Source organism: Leuresthes tenuis, unplaced genomic scaffold (assembly GCF_036924035.1).
Source record: "Leuresthes tenuis unplaced genomic scaffold, fLeuTen1.0.hap1 SCAF_3, whole genome shotgun sequence".
In the NCBI taxonomy this organism is placed as follows: Eukaryota; Metazoa; Chordata; class Actinopteri; order Atheriniformes; family Atherinopsidae; genus Leuresthes; species Leuresthes tenuis.
The window spans coordinates 13,052,546-13,077,401 of NW_027325357.1; the positions used below are offsets into that span (position 1 = coordinate 13,052,546).

Sequence of the window (24,856 nt, forward strand, 5' to 3'; positions counted from 1 at the left end):
AATATGATCACAGTAATGCTTGCTGTCATCATGCGTCGTGTAATGTCCACGTGTCCCAGGGGTAAGAGGCCGTGAGCATGGCTGACCTTCTACTGTATAATGTTTCCTATACCAGCTCTTAGACTTGATTCTAACAGTTCATGAATAGCCACAGCACATTATGAAGGATAAATGTATAGGGGCTATGTAAGTCTAGAAATACAACCAGCAAAAAGGTTGCACTCTTGACAACAAGCATTCAGATGAAGCAACTTCAAGATTACTACAGTGGTGCTACGATGTATAAACCTGCATTAACACTAAAAAGGTTTGAAAGTCAGTTTTCTAATTAATTTGATAAGAAAATAATTTCCAATCAGTGTAATTAAAAATATATAAAAAGAGTGGAGGCAACTAGAGTATGGGACATAATGGATACACTGAGCACATGACAGCAACTGTAGCAATAAACTAATCGGATCAATCATTATCTATGTTTTAGGGAAATGTTGACTCTCCAGGATTATTTTCCTCTTATTCTTCACTTTACTTATTATAGCCTGGTTTCTTGTAGTGTATACCTGCACACAGGATGTAGTTACACATGTGTTGTCTTCTTACTGTGACTTTGAGGTAAAAAGTTAGTCTGTTTGTCCAGCAACCAGTAAGTGAATAGCACAAGTCTTCCTTGGGTTGGAAACAAAGCTGTCGAGCCACAGCTGATGGTACGCCTGTTTTCTCAAGATACAGCTAAGAGTTACAATCCATTGGAAGGTCCTCCTCTGCAAGGAACGCGGAATTGTAAAATAGGTCTAAAAGTATAGCTGTTTCCTAGAGTCTTTGATATTGTGAAGAGTAGGAGAATACTTCTCCACACCTCTGCAGGAAAGTAGAATAACAATGTGTGTGAATGCACATCAGTACAAGTTTTCCTCAACATCACCTTCGCTTCCAAAATAGGTTTGTCGAAATAATTATTTTTAGATACTCCAAAGTAGTATTGGATACTTGTTTGTAGCAATATCACTTCCTAAAGTGTCATCTTCACCTCCTGCAGCTGACACAGAACTTCTCACTGCACTGCTGCAGACACGTAGGCGCACATCTTTTTCTTTAACTAGCAACTAAACACACAAATGCTAGTTGACAACACAACGTTGGGCTGAGGGGTGTCGCCAGGTTTAAACTTACTTTACATTGCAAGTGCTGCATGTATTTTCAACCCGAAAAAAGACTAAATATTGAGCTTAAATAAATATGAGCCTTTTCTCTTTGGCTATCTAACATTTTATCAGATATAGTATTAATTATTTTCATGGATATTTTTTATCAGGTTTGAAATTCTACTATCATGACAACCCTGTTTCAGGTATATAAAAGTCCAAAAAAGTTACCAGACAGTAACCTTAACTGCACTGTAAATCTTCATGTAATCATCTGCATAGTGCAGGCACTGATGGTGTTGGTGCAGCTCACAGCTTAATAGTACTAACACCTCCACCTTATGTGTCATAACTATCTTTTTTTCTTCTCTTCCTCAGCCCACAGAAATTTAGTCAAACTATTTCAGGCTTGCATTGCTCTAAAAGTGCAAATGCAATTCATTCTGCCTATAGAGTACCACAGTGTTCAGACATGAGCATGGGACTTTCAACTGATGATCAATTAAATATCAGGATCCTTGATGAAAAATATAAGAGACACAGTTCTGTATTAGGGCTGGGCCAGCATATATGATTTTTTTCAGTGGGTTTTGCTTTAAATGTTTGGATTTGGATATTGTTTCTTAATTCCATATTGCAAAGAGTAGAGTACACCTGAGACAGATCACCAGTCCAATCAATTTAGAAATCACCAATTAATCTAACATGCAAAAAAAGAAAAAAAAGTTTGCAAAAAATCTTATGACTTTTTGGCAGCTTTAACCTTCGAGAACACAGCGCATTCAGATGTGCAGGATTGCTCTTGTGATGTTGTTACCCAGGCAGAGATTGGTAACTAAGTGAGTGGAAAGTTAGCTTTAAATATTGAATAAAAGTAAGTATCTGCAGCCCAATAAATGTATTTTGGATATTTATAAAGACGTACTCTACTTCTTTTACTGTTGTTAATACATATCAGTAATTAAACCAAATTACAAATTATAATTTACAATTTAGGGTTTCAGTCTCTGGGTTATTATTATTTGTTTATTTGTCCTTTTTCTTAGCATGATTCAGCATGATTCAGTCTTCTTTTAAGAAGTGTAAATCATAACTGAGGAAACCACACTAACTGTTTTCCAAAGCCATTGCAACCCATCTTCTAAGCTAAGCTAGCATGTTGAGGTGGGACTCTGTAGGCACCTCACTATTTGATTTGATTATGAATCAGAGGGCTGAAATATGATAACAAAATGACTATTGAGCCATATTTTAAAAAGATTTTTTATACAAGACTTCTTTATTTCCCAGCACTGAAAAAGAACCAAAGTGTGCCCGTCACAGTAAACTTGCAGTTAATTTATATGTATCTATATCTCTATCTCTATATATAGAGATAAAGATATAGATATATAAACGTCAGCATACTCTGAATCACTAAAGAAAAAAACAGACTTCTAACGAACATATTTCATCATTTCATCATAATGTGCAATTAATGATAAAATCACTTATTTTCATGTTTGGAGCACGTTAGAAGCTATCTGCTAATCTTCTGTGATAAATTGTGTGGTTATTGTGACAAGATTCTGTGGCAGTGAAGCACACATCTCATGTTTGGACTGTCCTACTTGCTTAGTTTACATGATTTCATGACTTTAGTTTTGGTCTTGCTGTAGAGTGTAGGTATCCCTGTGCATATTTGTGTACATATGTATATTTCTTTGTGATGGGATGTTGTCTGTCATCTCCAAAGTGTGCAACATTGCTCAAAAGTCTCGCTTCTTGGGCCAAATACAGAGTTTGTTGTTTGCTTTTCTATTTCCATGACAAAGCCTTTGATACTGCTTGCTCGATGAGCTGTTGGTTGTCAACAGCAACTAAAGCAAAACTGTACCTATATCATCCATTCATATTGTCATCAAATTGTCACTTTGACAAGATTGTTTCTGCTTTCTAACAATGATATGTTATGATTTAACATATAGAAAATTGACTTTGGACATTTGCGGACTGATTCAGAATGTAAAATGTGATAATTTCCACATATTGTAAAAAAGTGAAAATGGTGTCGTAAGTGTCACCTACCTGTTGAAATAATTTCGTGTTTCCAAACATATCAAATTGTTGATTTGAAATAAAACTTTAAAACGTAAGAAATATTTCCTCACATTTTGCAATCCATGTCAGATGTTTGTGCATTTACATCTTCTCACTTCATACTTACCTGTCAGCCCCTCATGCCCTACCCCCGGCCTCCTCATCATCAACCCTTCCACCTGCCCTTTAACTGCTTCCACAGCTCATCCCTCTCTACTCACAACACCTTACCTCTCCCTCCATCTCTCCTCTCTTCTCTGCTCCCATTTCTATTTCAGTGTACTGGTCGGTCGTTGGTATCCCAGTGGGCCAGTGTGCAGTGTAGCCTAAATAGACCTGCTCTACATCTCTAACCTTCATCATCTCTCTCTTCTACTTTCACTTCTTTCACAGTGTTAGTCTCATTGTTTTCTTGATATTCCTTAAGCTGCATTGGCTGAAATGAAGGATAAAACATTTTTTCAGTTAATTTTGCCATAAGCTGATTTCCTTCTAGAGGCTTTGATTGTGAGGAAAATGTCTTGCAGAAATACAGGTGATTACCATTTGACTGAGGACCAATCCCAGTGTGAGAATTCTCCTGAAATGACCTCTGTAGCAGTAATGACAGTAATAATTGGTGGACAGGTAATACATCATAGACTATTATGTTTCTCATGGTAGAGAATATTTCTCATGTGAACACTTCATTGCTCAGTTTTTTTTGCCACAGTGTGATTTGAAACTATACAGACACACATGTGCACACACACATGTGACAAGGATATGAATGTATACAGAAACAGACAAGGAAAAAGGGGACATGACAAGTGAGGAAGCTACGATTGGATAGAATAGAGACTCTTAAGAAACACCTTTTTTTTTACTGGGTCATGACTTAATGCCTGTAGAAAAATGCAGAGGGTCCTATGTGTACATAGCATTCTTTCCCTCTGTAATAGCGGGATGGTGCTGTGCTTCTGTTACCCCTCTGGTTCTTATTACTGTATACAGCTTACTCACTCTGTTTTGTCCTGTTTCCATGATGAGCTTTTTATAAATTCTAGTCATACCTCAGGAAACTGTTTGCCCCTTTCATCTGCTGTCTACCTCTTCTTACCTTCTCTTTATCCTCTCCTCCCTCTTTCATCTCTGTGACTGCAGAGTGAAAATGAAATATACCACCTGCTCACCAGTTCCATTTTCTTTCTTTCTTTCTTTCTTTCTTTCTTTCTTTCTTTCTTTCTTTCTTTCTTTCTTTCTTTCTTTCTTTCTTTCTTTCTTTCTTTCTTTCTTTCTTTCTTTCTTTCTTTCTTTCTTTCTTTCTTTCTTTCTTTCTTTCTTTCTTTCTTTCTTTCTTTTTCTCATTCTACTCAATTCATCATCTCTTCATTTTCTACTAATCTGTTTTTATCCCCTGTATAATATTACATTGCCTTTTAGTCCGCATTTTCTGACATTTCTGCACTTTTGTGTTTGCTGTTTTTTAAACGTTTTTCCTTGTCGTCCATTCTTCTTGCCTGTTTGTCCCCATCTTGCTTCTCTCCTCCTCGCTTTCTTTCTTCTCCACCCTCCCTCCATCCCTCCCTCCCTCCCTGATGATCGTACTAATTACGTCCTCCAGTCGCAGCACCTCAAGCACGTTCCCCTCTGACGCAGTCTATTTAATCTCTGTCCCACAAGGGATCGCTCACATGGAGCTGCCGTCTCTTTAATAAGGACAATTTCTCCTGCTCTGCAACTCTTCTGCTTCTCTTTTCCTCCCCCTCTTGTGTCTGCCCTCCCATCCTCTCTCTTCCCCTTGTGACTCTGTAACAGAACTGGAAAAGGTAGAAAAAAAGAGAGAATGAAATAGAAGGCAGTGAAGAGGGAAGAGGGAAATGGCTCTCAGAGGACATATTATAAATGATACACAGCCATTTTGCTCTGTGAGGAAGCAAAACCACACTGCGGGTAGACACAATCGTGCACACACGTACAAATAGACAGTAACACTCACACAGGTGTTCCTGTGCGATCTGGCAGAATGACCTTGAGGCAGATTGAAGCAGCACAGTGGCATAGCAGTCAATCACTGCGATAAGAGTATATATGAAATATTAAGAAGATTTACCAAGGAAAGGAATGAGCTGTCTGGGGGAGCTCAACCTCTTCATATTTTGTTATGTCTTAAACTAGCCATGAAATCAAATTCAGATATTATTTTCTATGGTGTTGTGCACAATATGTAATTCAAATACTAATACGGAATCCAGTGATACCATTTTTTCCTCATTTGGCTAAGTCAAATGGTTCTTTTACACATGAAATTTCAGTCAATCTCATGTAGAATAGAGCGAATGCATGTGATGTCATCAGACATGTGACTGTATTTGGATTACGCACATTTTTAGCTACTGAGTTAAAAACACGGAAGATATGTCCAAAATGGTGAAGACCTGTTCTGCAATCAACCTTACAAACAGATTCAGAAAGAAGTCTGGGATTTCTTTTTTTACAAACCTCTGGAAAATAAAGAGAACAGAGCAAAATGGATTTCTGCCATTCACAGAGAACTTAAATAACAACTTAAATGCAGTGAATTCCTAATCCTGTATGTGAAATTTCAGAGCAAGAATTTTTTATCGTATAGTATTATGACAAATGTAGATGTAATAAACGGTTTAGCATAACCCATTTATATTCTGTGAAACTGCATCAAAATTGTTGTATTTGATGGAAAAACAACTTTTCTTTTGATATACATTTTGAAGGAGGTTAGCTGACCCTCATCCAAAATGTCACAATGACCCCAGAGGAATAATAACATGTTAATTCTGGAAATTATATTTTGTACTAATTTGTTCAAAAAGTGATTTTTGTACATTTTGTTTGCCATCTATAAAAATGTTTGTGAAGTAACAGAAAGTTAGTGGAGGCACATAATATGTTGTATTAGTTTGAAAGCTTTTTTTTGTTTTTTGATAAAGGCTGATAAAGGATTTCCACCTGCATTTGGTTTCTACGTCTTGTGTTTCAGTCTGCAATCTTGATATAGAAGCTGACTGTGAGAAGACATGACGCAAGAAGTCTGTGACTGACAAAAATGATAAAACTACAAAGTTGTTGGCGTAGTATAAAATGGTAAATCTGGGAAGATGTATGGAGTTTTCACTTATCTGTTAACCATCATCAATACAGTTGCCAGTAAAAGTTGATTCACCCCGTCCTCATTCAAAAACTGTAGTGATGTCAGTGACATACAGAAAGATGAGCTGAAGTTGAGGACAGATAATAATGGTTTGTGAACATGTCCTCTGGGGTGTGTTATGACATGGAGTCACTTCTCAGATGTTTCGGCTTTCATATGAGGGTACACTGAGGGCTATTTTAATTGACAGTGCTCAAACGAGGCCTCAGACTTAAACTGCATTTAGTCATCACAGATTTCCTCATAAAATCCCCTCTTGTTTAGAACAAGGCAGAATCTGCCAACAGACATATACGTAGAGACACACAAACACGTATGTAGACTCACACAGAGATACAGGACATGGACAACAGTGAAGGGAGCTGTCCCAAGAGATGCCTGAGTGAATTAAGAGAACATATGCCAAAAAGCAGATTCCACTGGCCTTTTCCCATGGTCCCTGCTGTTGACTCACAACAGTATACAGCATATGTCTGTGTGAAAGTACACTGAAGTGTACAGTAAACATGACTGGAAACATAAAGCAAGTGTTGCTGCCTGGTCAGATTCCAGATCTGTAATTGTATATGATGGAAAATCAGCTGAAGCAACATAATTAACTTACTTTAGAAAAATTAAATAAAAGTAGTCATCTTTGAGCCAACCACAATCTTCTTTTTTGAAAAGATAGATTATTCAGTTACATGTATTTGTGTCAATTGAATTATGCAAATATTGACAGTGCAGTACAATTAATTGATTTATTTATTGGTACATTAACATGATCATGCTGAGCTTCAATAAAATGGTCATGTAATAATAAAGCATGTTTGTTGAGGCTTTGAAAGATTCTTTCTTCTTGTGTTTCATGCTTTTAAACATATATTTTACCAACTACCACCCGGTTCCTCTTTCATCACCACCAGTTCACCACTTCAGACTTTAGTTGCAGGCTGTGCGGAAGTCTGCCTTCAGAGATGTGATTCAATTGAAAAGCCAGTACCCCAGATACTGACATCTCTAAATGTCTCTCTGCCCCAGGTTGCTGTCATATACAGTATCTACATGCAGCTCTTGCTCTCTGAAATATCCTGAATTTGAACTGGCTGGTGGAAGCCAATAAAAAAAGACTTGACAGGCACCTTTAAGCTTTGAGCTTGATATGCAAATTACAGGGCTATAACTGGCTTGTTTCTCTTCATGTCAGCACTTTTTTTTTTAGTTGACCTCTCTCCTGTCTTTTCTCCTGCTGTGGGGCAGAACAAGGGTGTAACTGGCCCTGCCAAAACAGATGGACAGCATTTCCCTCTCAAGGAGACCAAAGCAGATGCTGCCTTGCTCAATTGAGTATCTTTATATCAACTTTGACTTCACATAAACTGAAGAAAAAAGCAGAAAAAAAGATCATAAGAAAAATACCTTTTTGGAACCTTTAAAGTTATTTATTCTGTGCCTTGCCCATTGGCTAAGAAAGCCATTTTATTTCTGCCTGGGAGAATAGGGATCCTGCTACGGAAATTGTCACACTTACCCAAAGACAGAGGATCAAAGAACAGGAATCAAACACTGCCTGATGTGCAAACTCATTTTGGCTTCCTTTATTAATCAATGCTCCTTCTTCAGACAGCATCATTCAAGGCTTTTAGTTTTATCCAGTAAACTCAGGTCATAATTTTATGCAGTCTTTACTGTGTAATTTAGTACATAACCTTTGACCAAAGCTTGCATTTCAAACCTTTTTCACTTTGCTTTGATTGTGAAATTTGAGTATAGAAGTTGAATTTTACAAAAGAATGATCTATTCCATCAGTCATTTATCAAAGAAAAAAGAAAGCAATTCAGATCTTCAGTGCTTGATATATATCATATATTTGATATATTTCAATTGATTAAAAGGTTAATACCTTTTGGATCTGGAAATTTGTAATTGGCATTTTCTTTATTATTTGGTAATGTTTGATATACTAAACTATCTATTTTACGATAAGCCAATTATCAGACATTGATTTTGAATGTATCACTTCATTACTGGCCTGTCTGCTAATACCGCAGCTTGCTGTCTCCTCTGTGACAAATATTTCAAACTATTACTAGTGTTTTAATATATCATGACAGCACATCAATACAACCCTGCTATTGATGACTAGCCTTACATTAGTGGTATGTGGAAAAATCAATTGTACTAAATACAGTGTTCGGATATCTGTAAAATGTCAGGAATGTTGCTGGAGCTGCATCCATTTGTGTAACAGATGGAGATATTTGGATGAAGCTTCATGCCTTCAGTCACATTCCAACTCAATCAAAATTCAGCACAGAGAGAGAGAGATAAATGCTTTTTCATTTCTTTCTACACAATCAGTGTTTGTGATTGCATCATAAAAATGTATGTATTATTCCTATAGATTAAAACATTGTTTTACTTTTTTTTTATTTCCGCTGTTATTTCTTCTTTCTAATCACCAGTACCTTCTGCAAACAGTGTATTTCCCCTGTAGTTCCAAGCAGACAGATGATAAGATGTGCATACAAGTGTGTTGATTTCCCTTACCTGTCATGACTATTTTATGACTTTCTCTGGTAGTTTGAATTTTAATAGCTGTCCTTATTGTGTCCGGCGCTTATCTGAGCCTCTGGGTGAAACCAGAGACTTGCACCCAGATGGGAGACAGCAGATAGACCAGTGTCACTCTTCCTTTCAGCCTCTTGGCCCTCCGTGCTCTCCCTTTTCACTCCCAGGGGGGAAGGGTTGTTGATCTGTGAGTGTGTGCTTGGACTGTGTTTGTGAGCAGTTAGAAATATTGAAAAAAATACTCTTTGTAGGTACTCACAGTCAACATGGCTGGCTAAACCCAAAGAGCCAGAGTTTACTGAGGTCAGGACATTTTTCTTTTTAACCTGTAGCATAATAGTAGGTTACTGCGGTCTTTGTAGTTCAATGGGACATTATTTAAAATGACAAATTAACTTGTGATTCAGGCCATGATTTGTAAGTACAAATCTGCTGAACAGTAATTTATAATTCAGTAGCATTTTAAAGCTGTTATATTCATCATATTCTTGCAGTTATGCAGTCTAAAAACATTTAATCAAATCAAATTAACAAATGTTTTAATCTCAAAGGGGAATTATTAAAGGGAAATTATAAAATACAATAACTGTAGTGACAGCTTCATCACATGAGTGGATGATTAAAAATAGGCCTGGGGTGGAACTGTTTTGGACAGCTACAGCTGGTTTTTAGAGCACCACTATAGATTTGGGAAATATTGTGCTCCTTGGCTCCACCTACAGTTGTAGGATGTAACACCACAGTCATCAAAACAAATCCATGTGTGGGCCCTGCATATGTACAGCCATACAAACACACTTTACAAGTTGAAGAAGCTACAAAGACCCCGTCAACAGACGAGAAAATCTTCAGGCAATAATAAAGCAAAGTGGTGAGCTGCATGGATGGAAACCAAAGTCATGACCTACGATATCACAGCTCTTGAGTCCTCAGAGAATGTGCATCAAAACGAGTCAGAAACACACAGTTTCAAAGGTCCACAAACTTCACTATTACTTATTTAATTGTCCAAGTGTTTTTAAGATTGCTAAGATTAAAGTAAAGAAACAGGAGTCACTGAGTCGATGTTTGCTAAGCAAATAGCTTGAATAATATAGATCGATAAATGAATGAAAAGTAGACGAATGGATGAATGGATGAAAAAGAAGGAGTGATGCATGGGTAGCTTTACTGAATGACTGGTTGACCAGTTTGGAATTACAGGTTCAAGTTACCGACCCCATTACACTTTACCCTTATCACCAAGCAGTTGTGTCTAAACACATTCCCTCTATCTCTTTCCTTTTCTTTGCCACAGACACACTCACACATGCATACACCTCTCTGTACACAGTGTCAGTAAACATATGTCTCATTAAAGCTGTGTCACAACTAGGGCAGTCAGGCCAGCTAACATTACAATGTTTGAGGCTCCGACAGTGGAAAAAATACTGTCTACTGACTAACTAAAGATTCAACAGTGGATTGAATTAGTACATTTGCATGCACTTGTATGTGCAACAACCAAAATTGCTCCGCAAGGATCCTTTCTTTTTTAATGAGAAATACAGTGTTTTTACCCTTTTATTTTCTAATAAAGTTTAGGAAGTGACAGGGGCATTGGTAAGTTGGACCTCACACTCTCATGGATCCATGATATGAATGGACCTCATGAATGCACTTTATTTTCACAGTTTTAAGAAGGACCATATGCACTGAAGCCTTCATCCCGCAAGAGTCACTGTTGGATTTTTTTTCTGTTATTCCCATCCATGCTGCTCTTGATGTGTTCCAGAAAAGATCTACCAAGAGGTGTTAATTAAACCTTTGGGCATTCAAATACTCTGATATGAGCAGCATATAGTACACCACACATATCTATGGGCTTTTTGTTGTCGCGTCATTATAGAAAGCTTTTTTTCTTGTAAAATATTGAACAAATTAAAAAAAAAAAAAAACTTAAAAGGTATTAGCATTATAACAAAGGAGGCTCTATAGCACAATAGCTTTAAAATGAATGTGGGATGTATCAATCAGTCTTCATTTAGTTGTCACAATACAACTTTCATTCTAACGCTCATGCTGATATGTTGCACAGTACAAATGCTCAGTGATTATCAGTTATCTTGTGGAGATAGTGGTGTGTGTGTGGGTGTGTGTGTGCGTGTGTGTATGTGTATGTGTTTTGTGTAGGCATGCTTGTGTGTGTGTGTGTGTGAGAGAGAGAGAGAGAGCTGTGAGCTGGGTTGTTTCGCTCCACTTTCCGATTTCTCGCATGAGTCAGACACATAGAGCACAGTGCCTGACAGAAAAACTCACCCACTTGTACAGCTGCCCCCACAGCTTTGCACACACATACACACACACTCACACACACAACTGACAGCTTTATCTTCTGCATTGCACCATACATTAAACTTTTATTTTGGAAGACTATAAATCTCAAAAACTCTTACAAAAAAGAAAAATATATAATATAATTAATATATACATATGTATATATATTAATTATACAATGTAATAATAATCATTATAATATAATTATATATTAATTCATATGACTAAAGATTAAAAATATATCTAGAAGGTGGTCATAGATGTTTTCTTGTGAAAATCTCTCTTAATTAATCTGGAATATGTGGCACATTCTAAACACACAAAGTCACAAAGCAACAATACCATTTGAAGGGTTAGTTGATAGTTATGTTGCAACTGCATACAAACATAGAGACATAAGACTTAGTAGACGTATCATTTTTACTTTATAAAAATCCGATTTTTGCTTCAGTTTCAGAACCTTGCAATAAGAAGACATTTTTATTCCTATTTAGTGTACTTCCCAAAAAAACTTTCCCCAAGTAGCGGCCATAACCTCGCATTTGGCATTTGGCTAACAGATAAACATAACTTTTTTTTTTGTTGCAGATGTAGCACATCACATCACTTGCATCTAAATGGTCTTCCGTTTTGCAGAAACACACCATAAAGAATTGTGGTTTGGTAGCACGGAGTATAATACATATGCAATACACTCGTGATGGGACAACGTGTTAGAATTTGCAAAGTGTCACTTTACAGTCCATTAACTTTTAGATGAGCTGTCCTCAGGGGAATGAATGATAGGTCAACATGTTTGTTTGTGCACGTGAGTTTCTTCATGTGACCCGGTGATTCATCATGAAATAAGATAATTCACTGAGCCATTTGTTAACATACTGTAATGTGTCTGCTTGCATGTTTAACCTGTTAGAATGTGAATGATTGCTGGTCTGTCTTTTACAATGCAAGACTACATTTGTATTGCTACACTGAAGACTTGTCAAATCATCTTTTCACAGACGGGTTTAGAATGTATTGAGAATCGGTGAAAACAAAACCACCTTCCAAGCAAGACACCTGAAAATGTAGGACTAGGACTATACTTGCTTTTAATTAAGTGTATGTGTACTCATGAAGATTACCATGCATATAATAGGTTTCTTTGGACTGTCTATGGTGAACATCCTCAGAATGTCATACTTGATTTCAACAAGATGCGATATGGAGGTGACAAGTAGAGGCACTGCAGGGACAAATGTGAGCATATACCTAACTTCCTTTATTTAATGGTCTCAAATATCATTTTCAGTGCTGCAGCTCTTACTCTTTTCCTGCTGTCATCTTAATATAAACTTAGTACAAAGTAATTATTGCCTCCAGGTTCCTTGTTCATATTGCAAATCCTGGAGTTCTTCATTTGCTAATTTGCCCCCTTGTTAAAAACCTCAATTACTGGTGTAGTACATGCAAGTATGTGAACAACTATGCCAACCTAGCAAGATACAAGATGGCTGGCTATGTGAATGCAAAATTAAAAAGGCAACTGTATTCTCGGAATAAGATCAACCCAAATCAGAACACTGTTCTTTTCCTCTGTTAATCACTACTCTTTTAATTAAGTATGTCTTCAGTTAACAGTAAGCAGACTGTCTCTATTTCTGGATATGGCCCCATTCAAAATAATAGATAAAGTATGAACTTTAAGTTAGTCATATGATCCACTGTTTAGATGAAAGCCAAGTGTCTTCAAACTCAGCTTACTTCTAGTGATTTTGAGTTAATTTCCTAAAGAAATTCTTTGCAACATCATTACAGAGGTGCAGCCACAGCAAAGTTTGTAAACTTGATCTATCGACTAAAAAGTCCATTAAAAAAAGTGAAAATCAGAAAAATGTAAAAAGTGCTCACTTCATGTCTCAAAAAGCAAAACTCTGATTATATGATTCATCTCCTAAAACTATATACAGAACACGAATATAAGCATAAGGATACGCTCTCAAGGACATTCCTAATCATGTGTAACAGCCAATGCAATTCATCAATTAGAAATGTGGCAGCCAGTTCAGTCTGGAACAGCAGTTGGAACTGCTTACATTGGTAGCTAGGACCGTGCTGTTTGTATCAGTAAATCTCTCAGCATGGATTGCTTTGAAATTTTGCCATACTTTGTACAGTGACAATAAAGCAATCTAGAATCAAATATGCTGAGAAATTAAGATGCCGACACGATTCCTGACAATAGTTGGTTTGAGGTGTCTTGTACAATTGGTGTTATATTTGTTAATGATGTCATTGTGAAAAGTATCACTTATCATGAACTTTATTGCATGCTGAGTCCAGTGAAACATGACATTACCACCACGCTGCTGGTATTGTCAGATAAGGTGAGCAGGGACATTCAACATAAAAAAAGCCACACACAGGATGTATTCAGTGTGTACATTTTTCACTTTGAGTTGGGAAGCTTACAAATTGTGTATCCCTTAGACAAAAACAGGCAAAGGAGGAACAATCACAAGAACTTTTAGGTTAACAAACTTTAATTCAGCCAGGAGCCTCTTTCACTGATATTGACTAAGATAAAAGTAAAGCTAAAATGAGGAAAATCTTGTAATTTCTGATATAGAATCTCCAGCAATTTTTCATGGTTGACAATAGAGGTTTCAGAAAGCTGATAAATCAAATGAGGCCAAAATAGGTAATTCCAAACAGGAGTACTTATGTATAATCAATCTTTAATTATGATCCCACAGTTGAATCTTTGGGTTAAAACAAGAAATACAAAAAAAATGGATGCTGTAAATTGTATTTCCAAGGAAGAATAACAGGTTAGACCTTTGAATAAAGGGAGATCAGAAAGGACCAAGTGTAATTGGAACATTATTTTCTTTCCAACAATGCTAATTTTCAAAGGATACAAAGTTGAGTTTTTTCTTTTATTTTACAACCCTTGCATGTCCTCATGTGCTCCTTTGTGTTAATGCCTGAATCTGTTCACACAACACTCTTTCCACCTCCTCCCCAATATCAATAATATCTTCTAATAAAGTGTTCTATGTCTAATTGTAGCCTTCATGTTGATTTTAAATATTCCCCCTTTTAAGCCATTCTTCCTATATTTTCTGGCTTTATATTTACAGAAATAAACTTTTACTGTATAAAATGGTGTCATTATAATAGAGGCCATCCTCAAGGACATTGTGACACATTTCTCCATCAATCCCTCTTCTAATAACAGCATGGTAATTATCCACTTATTAGCTGCTGATGGGTTATTATTCATAGAGTTACTCCACATCCACCCAACTCTTGTTCTGATTCAGTCCCTGCCTCACTCTTTTTTGCTCTGAGTCACACTTCATTCCCCTCTGTCTTTTTTTGTAAATGGTGAAAGCTGAGAACACATGTGGAGAGTATTGATTTGGTGAAGGGAAAAAGGATCAACATTTTGTTTTGTTATGAAGATCATTTTTATCATTGGACAACCCTGTTGCTATGGTGACATATTTTGGATACTAAACCACACTGTAATATCAGAGATGAGATAAAGTTAAGATAGATAGGTATACAATTGTGGGTTGGAGGGGACCAGGGAGGCTTAAAAATTGCTGTTGGTCAGTTCAGCATGATTAGACTTTTTTCTTTCTTTATTATAGATTACATTTTTTTTCTCCTGGATCACTGTGATGGCCCTGTTGTATAAGGACATTTAGAGGTCATCCCATCATTTCAGTCTTTACTGAATGTTGCTTTGGGAATATAGTGACACACACACACACACACATCTTCTTGTACATAAAATACACCCACGAAACACGCGCTTACTTACATATTCACATATTCTCCACGGTTCAGAGTCGTGGGTATTTCCGTTCAGCGAGTGGGATGCATAGTGTTTCCATGGAGATCTATTTTTAGCCACTTACAAAAAAGGGCAACTGTTAAAATATGCCATCATATTCCCTCTGACTGAAGAAGATCCTATTTCACCTTGTGCAAAAATGAAGGCAGAATTTTTTTTTTCTAGTCTGTCTGGAAGCAGGATGTTAGGAAGGTACCATTTATCAAAGCAGATTTAGATCACATGTCCTACTTGAGCTGACAGATCAGTGAATAGCTCTTGATAACTCGTCAGTTTCATGTGATTATTTTGCCGAAAAATAATAGTGTTTATTTTTTTCCATCATTTCTTCCTTTCTATCATCATCATCAATGTAATTTATATGGTAGAGTATGTTATTGTAGGAACATTTTCATGTTATCAAAATTCAGACTTTATGGAATGCTTTCAAAAGGTGCTGATGTTGATGTAAAATTTAATTTGTCTGTTAAATCACAGAAGCTTCAGCAGCTTTTATTGCTCTTAGACCACAGAGCCAAATAAGCCTACAATGTTATATTACGAGGCACTCATTTTAGTATAATCAGCACAACAATATAAAGTTTTACTATAGGCATCGAAGTTTCAATTACATCAAATTTAACATTCAAGTGCTCCCGTATGGCATTTTTTCAGCTATATGCACATTTGATATGATGTCATTTATTATAGTGTCAAGTAAGTTTGTATTATTCTCAACAGAACAGTCATGATAAGTCATCCTATTTTAAACCCAGAGTCACAAAGCTTTCAGCAGTTCAAATGTGAACTGCTTACATTTAGCACTGTTAAATGCTCATAACTATAAGTGTGTTATTAACATTCTCCATTGTGGAGAATTGCATTTAAAAATGAAGACAGTTACGCTGTTAAGATAAGTTCTACAGCAAATCATCCCAAGAAATCTGCCAAAAATAGAGAGGAGCTTTTTTCAAGTCTAATTCAAAATGAGACTTTAAGAAAGTTCCTTTTTAAATCTACATTTTAACTCAAAAATGGGGCAACTGATCAGTATAGGAGAGTTAATCCTGAAGTCTTGTTCTTGCTGATTGTAAAAAGGTTTCTTTTTGTACCTTGATGACAATGAAATTAATTTGTTGTGTTTAGGTTTCACAACTTGTGAAGACTCTGGCACAGAGCCTTAATTTTTCTGAGAATGTTGTGAATCATCTTTGTATTGCCAGCCTCCTCCAAAACCATGGCCAGAGCAGAATGGTGGGCTGACAGTTCTTAGTTTGAAATATTTCATAATCTGACAAATTAATCTTTTTTCAGTGAGTAATCCTGCCACCGGCAATTCGGGAAAGAAAGAACTTTTTTCCAGAAAGTACTGAGTTTTAATGATCACATTTACAGATTAAAGCATAGCTCACCTCTCAGGGGGATTTAAATAGAACAAAGTTGAATATCAATGCATGACAATGTAGCATCACTTAGACTACGAGACTGACATTAGCATTTCAGCCCAGCAAGTGAAAGTATTGTGGACGAATGCTATCATTGCTCTTTTAGTGAAAAGTGGTGTGTTTGTCAACTATAGACTGTGTACACTCCTGTGCCTCTGGACAGATTTAGTAAATGTGCTTTGAGGATTAGCACATGAATCTGTTTTTACCAGTACATAATAACATTTTGGCATGCAGCTGGGTAGGGCAGGAAAGCAACTGAATGTTGCATTTCTGCAACATGCAGCTAAAAAGATGGTTGGAGCTCTGCAAAAGCTGAATGTTAAAATGTGTGCATATGTGCACCTGGACGTCCATATTACTGTCTGTTGTTATTTCATGTATGAAGTGTATGCATGTGTGAGCGTGTACACTGTGTGTGTATTTAACCAATAGTAAGTGGTAAACTTTTACTGTGAAATAGTGCAAATAGTGGTAGACATGCTTGGCCAGCCTTATTACACACACATAAAAAGTACAAGAAGGTGGTCATAACTCACAAGCCAGTAGACACATGCTTACATGCAAGCATGCACACAGAAATGTTTATGTGTGATGTAAAGCAGGATGCTGCTGACATCAATAGGAGTACATGCTAGGTCCTCTTAAATAGACAAATAAAAGAGTGGTTAATGAGGCTATTTATAGACTGATCTATTTGTAACCAGGGCATTCTCTAATGTAAGAGCACAGATTTTTTTCATGTTTTAGTCTGCTGACGTTGTGTCCCCACCTTTTCCCTGTATTTTGTTTTGCTCTATATTTGATCTAATTCTTGGAATATATAAACTTTTATTTTTCATATAAGAGCCTTTTTTAAAATCATCTTTCCCTCATCTTATTTTGTTGATCGCCACTTAATTTCTGCACGAAATAGTAAGTCATCTCACTGGCCTACACATTAAAATGTAAGGCATTGTCATGCAGCAGTACTGTTACCAGGTGCAATACAGAGTCACTCCTGGGAGACCCAGTGACGCACTATGCATGCATATAATTCTGTGGTAATGTGTGTGGTTGTGAGGGAGACAGACAGCGAGAGCGACTGTGAATATACTCCCTGTTTATGCGTGTGCTCAGCACCCAGATATTGATGTAAAACTGAAAAGCAGCTGGATTGAAAAAAGTAGCTTGATCTTTTATTGATATTGTTATCTGAAGATGGAGAGCACAAATTTGCATTGCAGTTACTGTACTTAATGTTACTTCCATAGATATGTGAGGCTTTGATGTGGATGTAGTTTATAGCCCACAGCTGTTTGTGGCACATCAGTTATGCAGATTCAGATTAAGCTGTAACAAAACTCATTTGATAAACAGTCATTTATATCGAGTATAATTTTAGAGCCACTATATCATTCTGATATGTGGTGAAATAAATCACCACAATAAAAGAATGAAACCTTTTTTGCGCATAAGAAGTTATAAACATTTATCTATTATAAATAAACAAAAATATGTTGTATTAAGAGCAACAGCAGGCAGAAACAGCATTCTTTCATTCTTTCTTTTTTGTTTTTTTTATGCTTTATTACTATGCTCTGGTTGACCACCATCAAAGCATCAAGATGGATTTGGTTATTCTTTTATTTTTGTTTTTCTTATCTTTTAGTGCCAATTTCTACATCATGCACCCTCGGGCAAATCCAAGGCTCATGTTAGCTTTCCACTTATTTCACAGAACATTTAGCCATTTCCTTTTCTCTGCAACCACAGCTCTTCCTCCCACAGAAGCTCCTAAACCCTCTTGATCTTCTCACTGCTATTTTCTTGTCCTGTAATGTGAGTAGAAGTTAGCTGATTTAACTGATCAGTACCTGCTTATCCATCACCTCCACTGCATAAACTTTTTTCGCCTCTTATCAATCTAGCCAAATTGCTGGGCTTAATAAAAAAAATTGTAGATAATAGAATTATGTGATGTAGCATATTATAACCATCTAATGGGATTAAGAAAAAGAATTATGGTAGTGATAAGCTATAGGCTGATAATTATGTACCAAAAGCCTAGAGGGCAATAGACAGGTTTCACGCAATGTCATCACAGATGTGCATGCACAACTAGGGGCAGAGAGCAGTGTTCAACCTGTTCTGTTTGGCAGAGATGGCAAGGGAGTAAACTACCGATCGCATAAATAGATTAATGGAAATTGTTCAAAATTCCAGGGGGGGGGGGTTGATCGATGACAGTAAAAAACAGACTGTGGACCTGCAAGTTCCAAAGGCAACAAAGTCTCTGCAGTGCTTACTTTGTACATAATATATACATACACAACAGTGACTTTCTTTATAATGTCTATCAATGCCATAAATGCAAATAAAGCCACCAACATGGAGTGCTCAAAATTTTTGACAATAAAGGAATCCTAAAAATGTTTTTTTTTTAATTAGACCCTTACACTATTTCTGACAATTGCTCAAGGTTTCTTGTAGAGTTAGTTTAATTTCACATAAATGTGTCAGGATGTATAAAGTATAACGGTTTATCATTATTACATGCCTATTAGGTGGTGAATAAGCCATTGAAGTTGAGCAAAGTAATAAGGCAAACGGTCTAATGACAAAATAAATCAATATTCAGTAATAAACATAATACATGTGATAATGTATCACAAACAAAATTGTGATACTAAGCTATCTACACTATCGGAATTTCAGCCAATACTCTTGCCAAAGCCCTATATTTGATGTAATTTGAACTTGTATAAAAATAATTACCTGGAAAATATTCTAAAAGTAATTTATCCCTGAAGCCAGCATGAAACTCTTCACATAAAAGAGCTAAAAATATTTATGCACAATAGTTCACACTGTATGAGGAGGTGGAGGAGGTCGAAGCATAAGGCTCTCTTCGCTTGAGCGGAATTATATAAGGAATGTAGCTCTGTAGCCCACCATGACTCAAACGGGTAATTAGAGGTAGTTTGTGTGTGGTTTGAGAGTGTGAAAGAGAAAAGGCTAAAAAAGAGGACTGAGAGAAAAGATCGGTTGCAAAGTTTGCTGGAGCATTTTTAACAATGAAAATATCTTTAAAGCAATTAAAAAAATTCTGGTTTTGTTTGGTCCTGTCAGCTGATCATTTAAACGTGTTGTTGGAATAAGTGTGAAAAACTTGAATGTCCAACACATTGTTACGGTCATTGTGCCCCATACACGCTTACGATCACAGAGTGATGTACTGTGCTGTCAGATGCTCATTTATTTCTCTTTGTTTCTCTGTTTTTTTCAATCAGGTCTTGAAGATGTCCAAAGTGACCTGGACAAAAGAAAAGAAATATTTGGTCAAAACCTGATACCTCCAAAAAAGCCAAAAACATTCTTACAGCTGGTGTGGGAGGCCCTGCAAGATGTCACCCTCATCATCCTGGAAATTGCGGCCCTCATCTCCCTGGGCCTCTCATTCTACCATCCGCCTGGAGAGAGCAGTGGAGAGTGTAAGTGAAGCAGCACCTGTGACTTTGCATACTGTGAAATTTCCTGTCTGTCATTTGTTTTTGAGGTCTTTAGTCAGACACAAACACATACATGTCATTATCTCTGTTATCTTCACTTTGCATAGAACATCAAAGGCCTATAATCGTATTGGCCCATTGACATCTCTTCCAGTGACATTATGGACACTCACAGAGACAATTACAGCCACATGTGTGCACAAGCGTTTTTTAATTGGCAAGGCAGGTTACACTTTGTTTGTGGCCAGCCTAAAGAGGTCAAGTGACTCGCCAAGCAAAGAGTGTGTGTGTATGTTTCGGCACATTATGACTGTGTTAAATGTGTGTAAGAGAGGTACTGGGAAGGTTAATGAAGTGTTGAGTAGAGAAATAACCTTGAGGTCCCAGGGCCCATACATCAGTTCTGTGAGCCATGAAACAGGAAATGAAGACAGAGACCATAAAGGGGTGTTGAGTCAGCAACATCAGTCATTTCTTCTTACGTTATCACAGTAATGGAATTAATTTTCCCTGCCAAAGGGTCCAGTCATCATTTTAGGGGTTTAAAAACTCTCATGAAACTGGAAATACCAAAGAGGAAACAAGTTATTACCACTGTCTTTGTGGTGTGTTTAAGTTCATCAATTAATTTCAGATTTAATACATTTTCAGTTATTTTGTGCTGATCAAGAAATATTTCAAGATGGACAATGGGAGTTGTACTCATAAATGAATCAATCATAATTGTGTAGTTATTGTCTTGGATTATTTCAACTTTATCATCAGTTATAAACAGTGATTTTACATGCATCCATATTTATTTTCTTTGCATCTTTTAAGCTGCATTTCTTTATGAATTAGCTCACAGGATCACGATGTTCAAAGAAAGCAGATAAATGCAACAGGCATCAAATTCTAATAACTGCATGCAGCTATAGATCCATAATCAAACTTCCTTTAACTTGAAGCAAAACTAGAGACGTCACTGTGCAAGTCTTTTCCCATATTTGAATGACATGAATACATATTAATGTAAATCAGAACATAAACTGCTGAATGGAAAAGAATAGCAGTGGATTAGAAAAATATGAATGTGTAGCAGTTTGAACCACCCTCTGAAAAATATCTGAATGCAGTTTGTGTGTTAAAGAGGGTGTTATAAGGATATTTTGACATGCTAAGTGGTAATCAGAAACAAGATTATCAGCTTCCATCCATCCATTTTCTATACCTACTTCATCAAATTCAGTGTTGCAGTAGACTGGAGCCTATCCCAACTTCCATCGGTTTCGAGACTATTGTATCCTGGACAGGATGTCAGTCTAAAGCAGGTTCAACGCAGTGACAAATGAAACAACAACCAGCCCCAGCTGAGATTCAAACCAGTAATCTTTTTACTGTGAGACAGCAGTGCTAACCACCACACCAGATCATCCACTTGATTCATCAAAATTGCCTCCAGAGGGGTTTTCATGCCTACCACTAACACTTTCTTAAGATTCTTTTATAAACTCTAAGTTTTTTCCAAATACTTAAAATTGTATGTCATGTTTTATTATTTTGTCTAAATGATCAAATGACAACAACCATCCAAATGAAAATGCATCAAATTCAGAGCATGATATATAAATACTATAAAACTGATAAACAGTATTATTATGGTCATTCTCCCTTCAGAGGACAATAAGCAAAACTGCTCAAATATATATGATGACAAAAAATCGGTTGTAATTTTGCCTACTAACTCTACAAACACACACCATCCACATATACACAAATCTCTTTGTGCTGCTTTATTTATAAATAGGTCAAAAAAGATTAAAGTCCAGAAATAGAACCTGGTGGGATAATTTCATTCTCATTTACATAAGAAACAGCCTGGCAACAGTTGAAAGAGCAGGCTCCTAATTGTGTTGGTATTAAACACAGATCATTTACAGAAACACAAAATTATAACACCCCCCCACTCCCCCTCCCCCAAAGAATACTATTACATGGCATTAAAATAATAACATTGTTTGAAACAGTGGCAAAGTGCCTTTGATGCTGGTACATCATCATTTAATCATTAACTGTACATGGCTCCCAATTTGAAAAAATTGTGCACTATTAGTTATGTTGTTTTACATTTTATTTGACTCAGGGTTTTATTGGTGTATCAGCTATAATTTTATTAAACAATTTTGTCTATTTATGAGAGGCAAAATGCCATGATTGTCTTATTCTGTATTGAAAAATTGTTTAAAGAAACTGTTTAGCCCAGAAACTCAGCAGAAATTGTTTACCAAGGGAAATAATCAAGTCAAAATAAGGGACATTTTTTCACATACTTCTTAATAGTTAAACTGCTATTTAGAAGCAGAAGAGTTTCTTCCTACTGGGAGAAAATGCAGGTTTTAGGCTACTTTCAATTTAACCTTATTTTCAGACCTAGAGTCTAGATCCATATTTTGCTCATATGAATTGAAAATAAAGACAAATGCATTCAGCACCTTGGATAGCTACTATCCTCACAGTGCTGCATTAACCAAACAAGCCAGAATATACTAATCTAATCTAATTCAAAGTTATGAAAAAAAAGGAAAAAAATCTCCTATACTTTTAGATGACTCAATAGTTTTTGGTCGTGTGTCCTTACAGGACAAATAACCTAACATAACAATTCATGTCATCTGGATGTTTTAGCATGTATGTATGAGGATCTACTTAAAGGAGGATTGTTTGAGCTTTCAGCTTCAATAATTATCACCACAAGGGGGTAGAGTTTAACTAGTTAAAGCAGATTTTTCCTTTTCTAATCAAGATTTTAGATACCTTTTTTTTGTCATTTACTAACTGTACCAAAAAAAAAATCGAATATTTGTTGGCAACGAATGTTTAATCACATTTTGACCATATTTTCAATAATATTTTTGCTTATAGCAGGAATTGGATTCTAGCTATAGTGTCTTAGAGTACCCATAAATACAATTATTTCAGTGCAATATATTCTTGATTTTTTGAAGGAGTTAATCAAATTGTTACTACATTTTTACTATATTCAAATTATATTGCAGAAACTCAAGTGAGCACTGATTTTACACTATATACTTGAGTATGACATTTGTGATTTGATATCCAGTGATACACAAAACCTTGGTGTATGCACAAAAACAAAGTACACTTGTACAGTTTTATTCATTTTTGGGTATTAAATGTTTTCCCCTCTTTTGCAGCGTGTGGTACAGCGGCAGCCGGAGTGGAAGATGAGGGTGAGGCAGATGCTGGCTGGATTGAGGGTGCCGCCATCCTGTTGTCTGTAGTGTGTGTAGTGCTGGTGACGGCCTTCAACGACTGGTCAAAAGAGAAGCAGTTCCGTGGACTGCAGAGCCGCATCGAGCAGGAGCAGAAATTCCAGGTGGTCCGTGGTAGCCAGGTCATACAGCTGCCCGTGGCTGATATATTGGTAGGGGACATCGCACAGATCAAATACGGTAGGTGTAAGAAAACTGTCAAGATTAAAGAGATTGAAGGGTTCTCATTTCTTTGTTTTGGATCTTGAATAGAGGTCAGAATTGTTCAAATTTGCTCAGGCAGATATGCTCACTCACTGCCTCTACTGGCTCAACAGACCACTGTTGTGAAGTAATTTTGATGGTTCAAATGCTGGAAATAGATTAAAGTTAGGATTAAAGTTATGAAGTCCATGTTAAGCAATCAAATATATTTGGGTATGAGTTGGGCAATTATTTAGCTGAAGACAAATCCATACAAATCCAAACAATTGAAAGTGCTATTTAGCTGCGTAGCACCAAATGCTCATCCTGTCCAAATCCAAAATGTGCATAAAATACACTACATGGTCACAGTCTTAAAAGTTATTTTGAGCATTTTCCAGATAGAAAATAATTTTTTAATGTTGTTTCAGGTGATCTGCTTCCTGCTGATGGAGTGTTGATCCAGGGTAACGACCTGAAGATTGATGAGTCATCATTGACTGGAGAGTCTGACCATGTCAAGAAGTCCGCAGACAAAGACCCTATGCTGCTTTCTGGTATGTTGCTCGTTGATGCTCTCTAATGGTATGAATGATGCATAATGAAAGTTTCCTGCCTTTTATTTTGTAAAGAAGGGACAAACACATTTTTTCAGGCAGCAGACTGGAGCTAAGTTGTTAGCCCATCACCACTGCTAAAGTTGGTATAGTTGTTGCACCCACTTGCCTAATGTTGCAATATTGAAACAAATTAAAATCCATTATTTCTTATTGATAATAATGACGTCTGTCTTTAAAGTTCTTAGTATGTTGAGAGTTGAATGCATTTATTTATTAGGCTTAAGGTGAGAGTAACTGGCTGTTCTACTAAATAAAAAAAATGTAAGTCAGTCATGTCTTTATCTGAGAGAGAAAACAAAAGTTATGCAATGATGGTTTTTTTTATTCTTGTGTTCCTCTTTTTATTGGTTTTGGTGCTTGCAGCAGCATATATCCAAATGTACTCTTGGAGGTTTCATAGAAAAGAAGAATAACACAGATAACATAAAAGTGGGTTAATCTGATCTCACGTCTTGGATTTTTTTTTCTGTGCGTAATTAGCTGTGTGCTATTTAGCTGCCTAACTTAATTAGCCTCATATTCACCCACATTGACTTACTCTCCCAAAGGTTAATGATTTTCTGCATGTACGTATTGTGTATATATGGTGCAAGTGCACAGAGGTATAAAGTGGTCTACGATTGGCACAAATCTGTGGAGTGACACATTTATTTCTGAAATAAAACAGCAAAAAATAAAAAAATTCTGACTTGCTTCAATTAAGTTTAACGTGCGTTTTTAAGATTGCTACACTTCAGGTATGTACCCTAATCTCTTGGTTTTAGT

General features: G+C 36.4%; 1 protein-coding gene across 12 annotated transcripts in view; it reads left to right on the forward strand.

The window, feature by feature from the left end:
* Positions 1-24,856, forward strand: part of atp2b2 (ATPase plasma membrane Ca2+ transporting 2) — a 125,949-nt gene that overhangs the window by 62,332 nt on the left and 38,761 nt on the right. For all 12 annotated transcript variants that reach the window (XM_072381883.1, XM_072381884.1, XM_072381886.1 and 9 more), the window contains 3 exons: positions 19,798-19,998; positions 23,211-23,468; positions 23,903-24,028. In XM_072381883.1, coding sequence (XP_072237984.1) covers positions 19,798-19,998; positions 23,211-23,468; positions 23,903-24,028 — 585 coding nt within the window. The remainder of the gene's footprint in view (positions 1-19,797; positions 19,999-23,210; positions 23,469-23,902; positions 24,029-24,856) is intronic.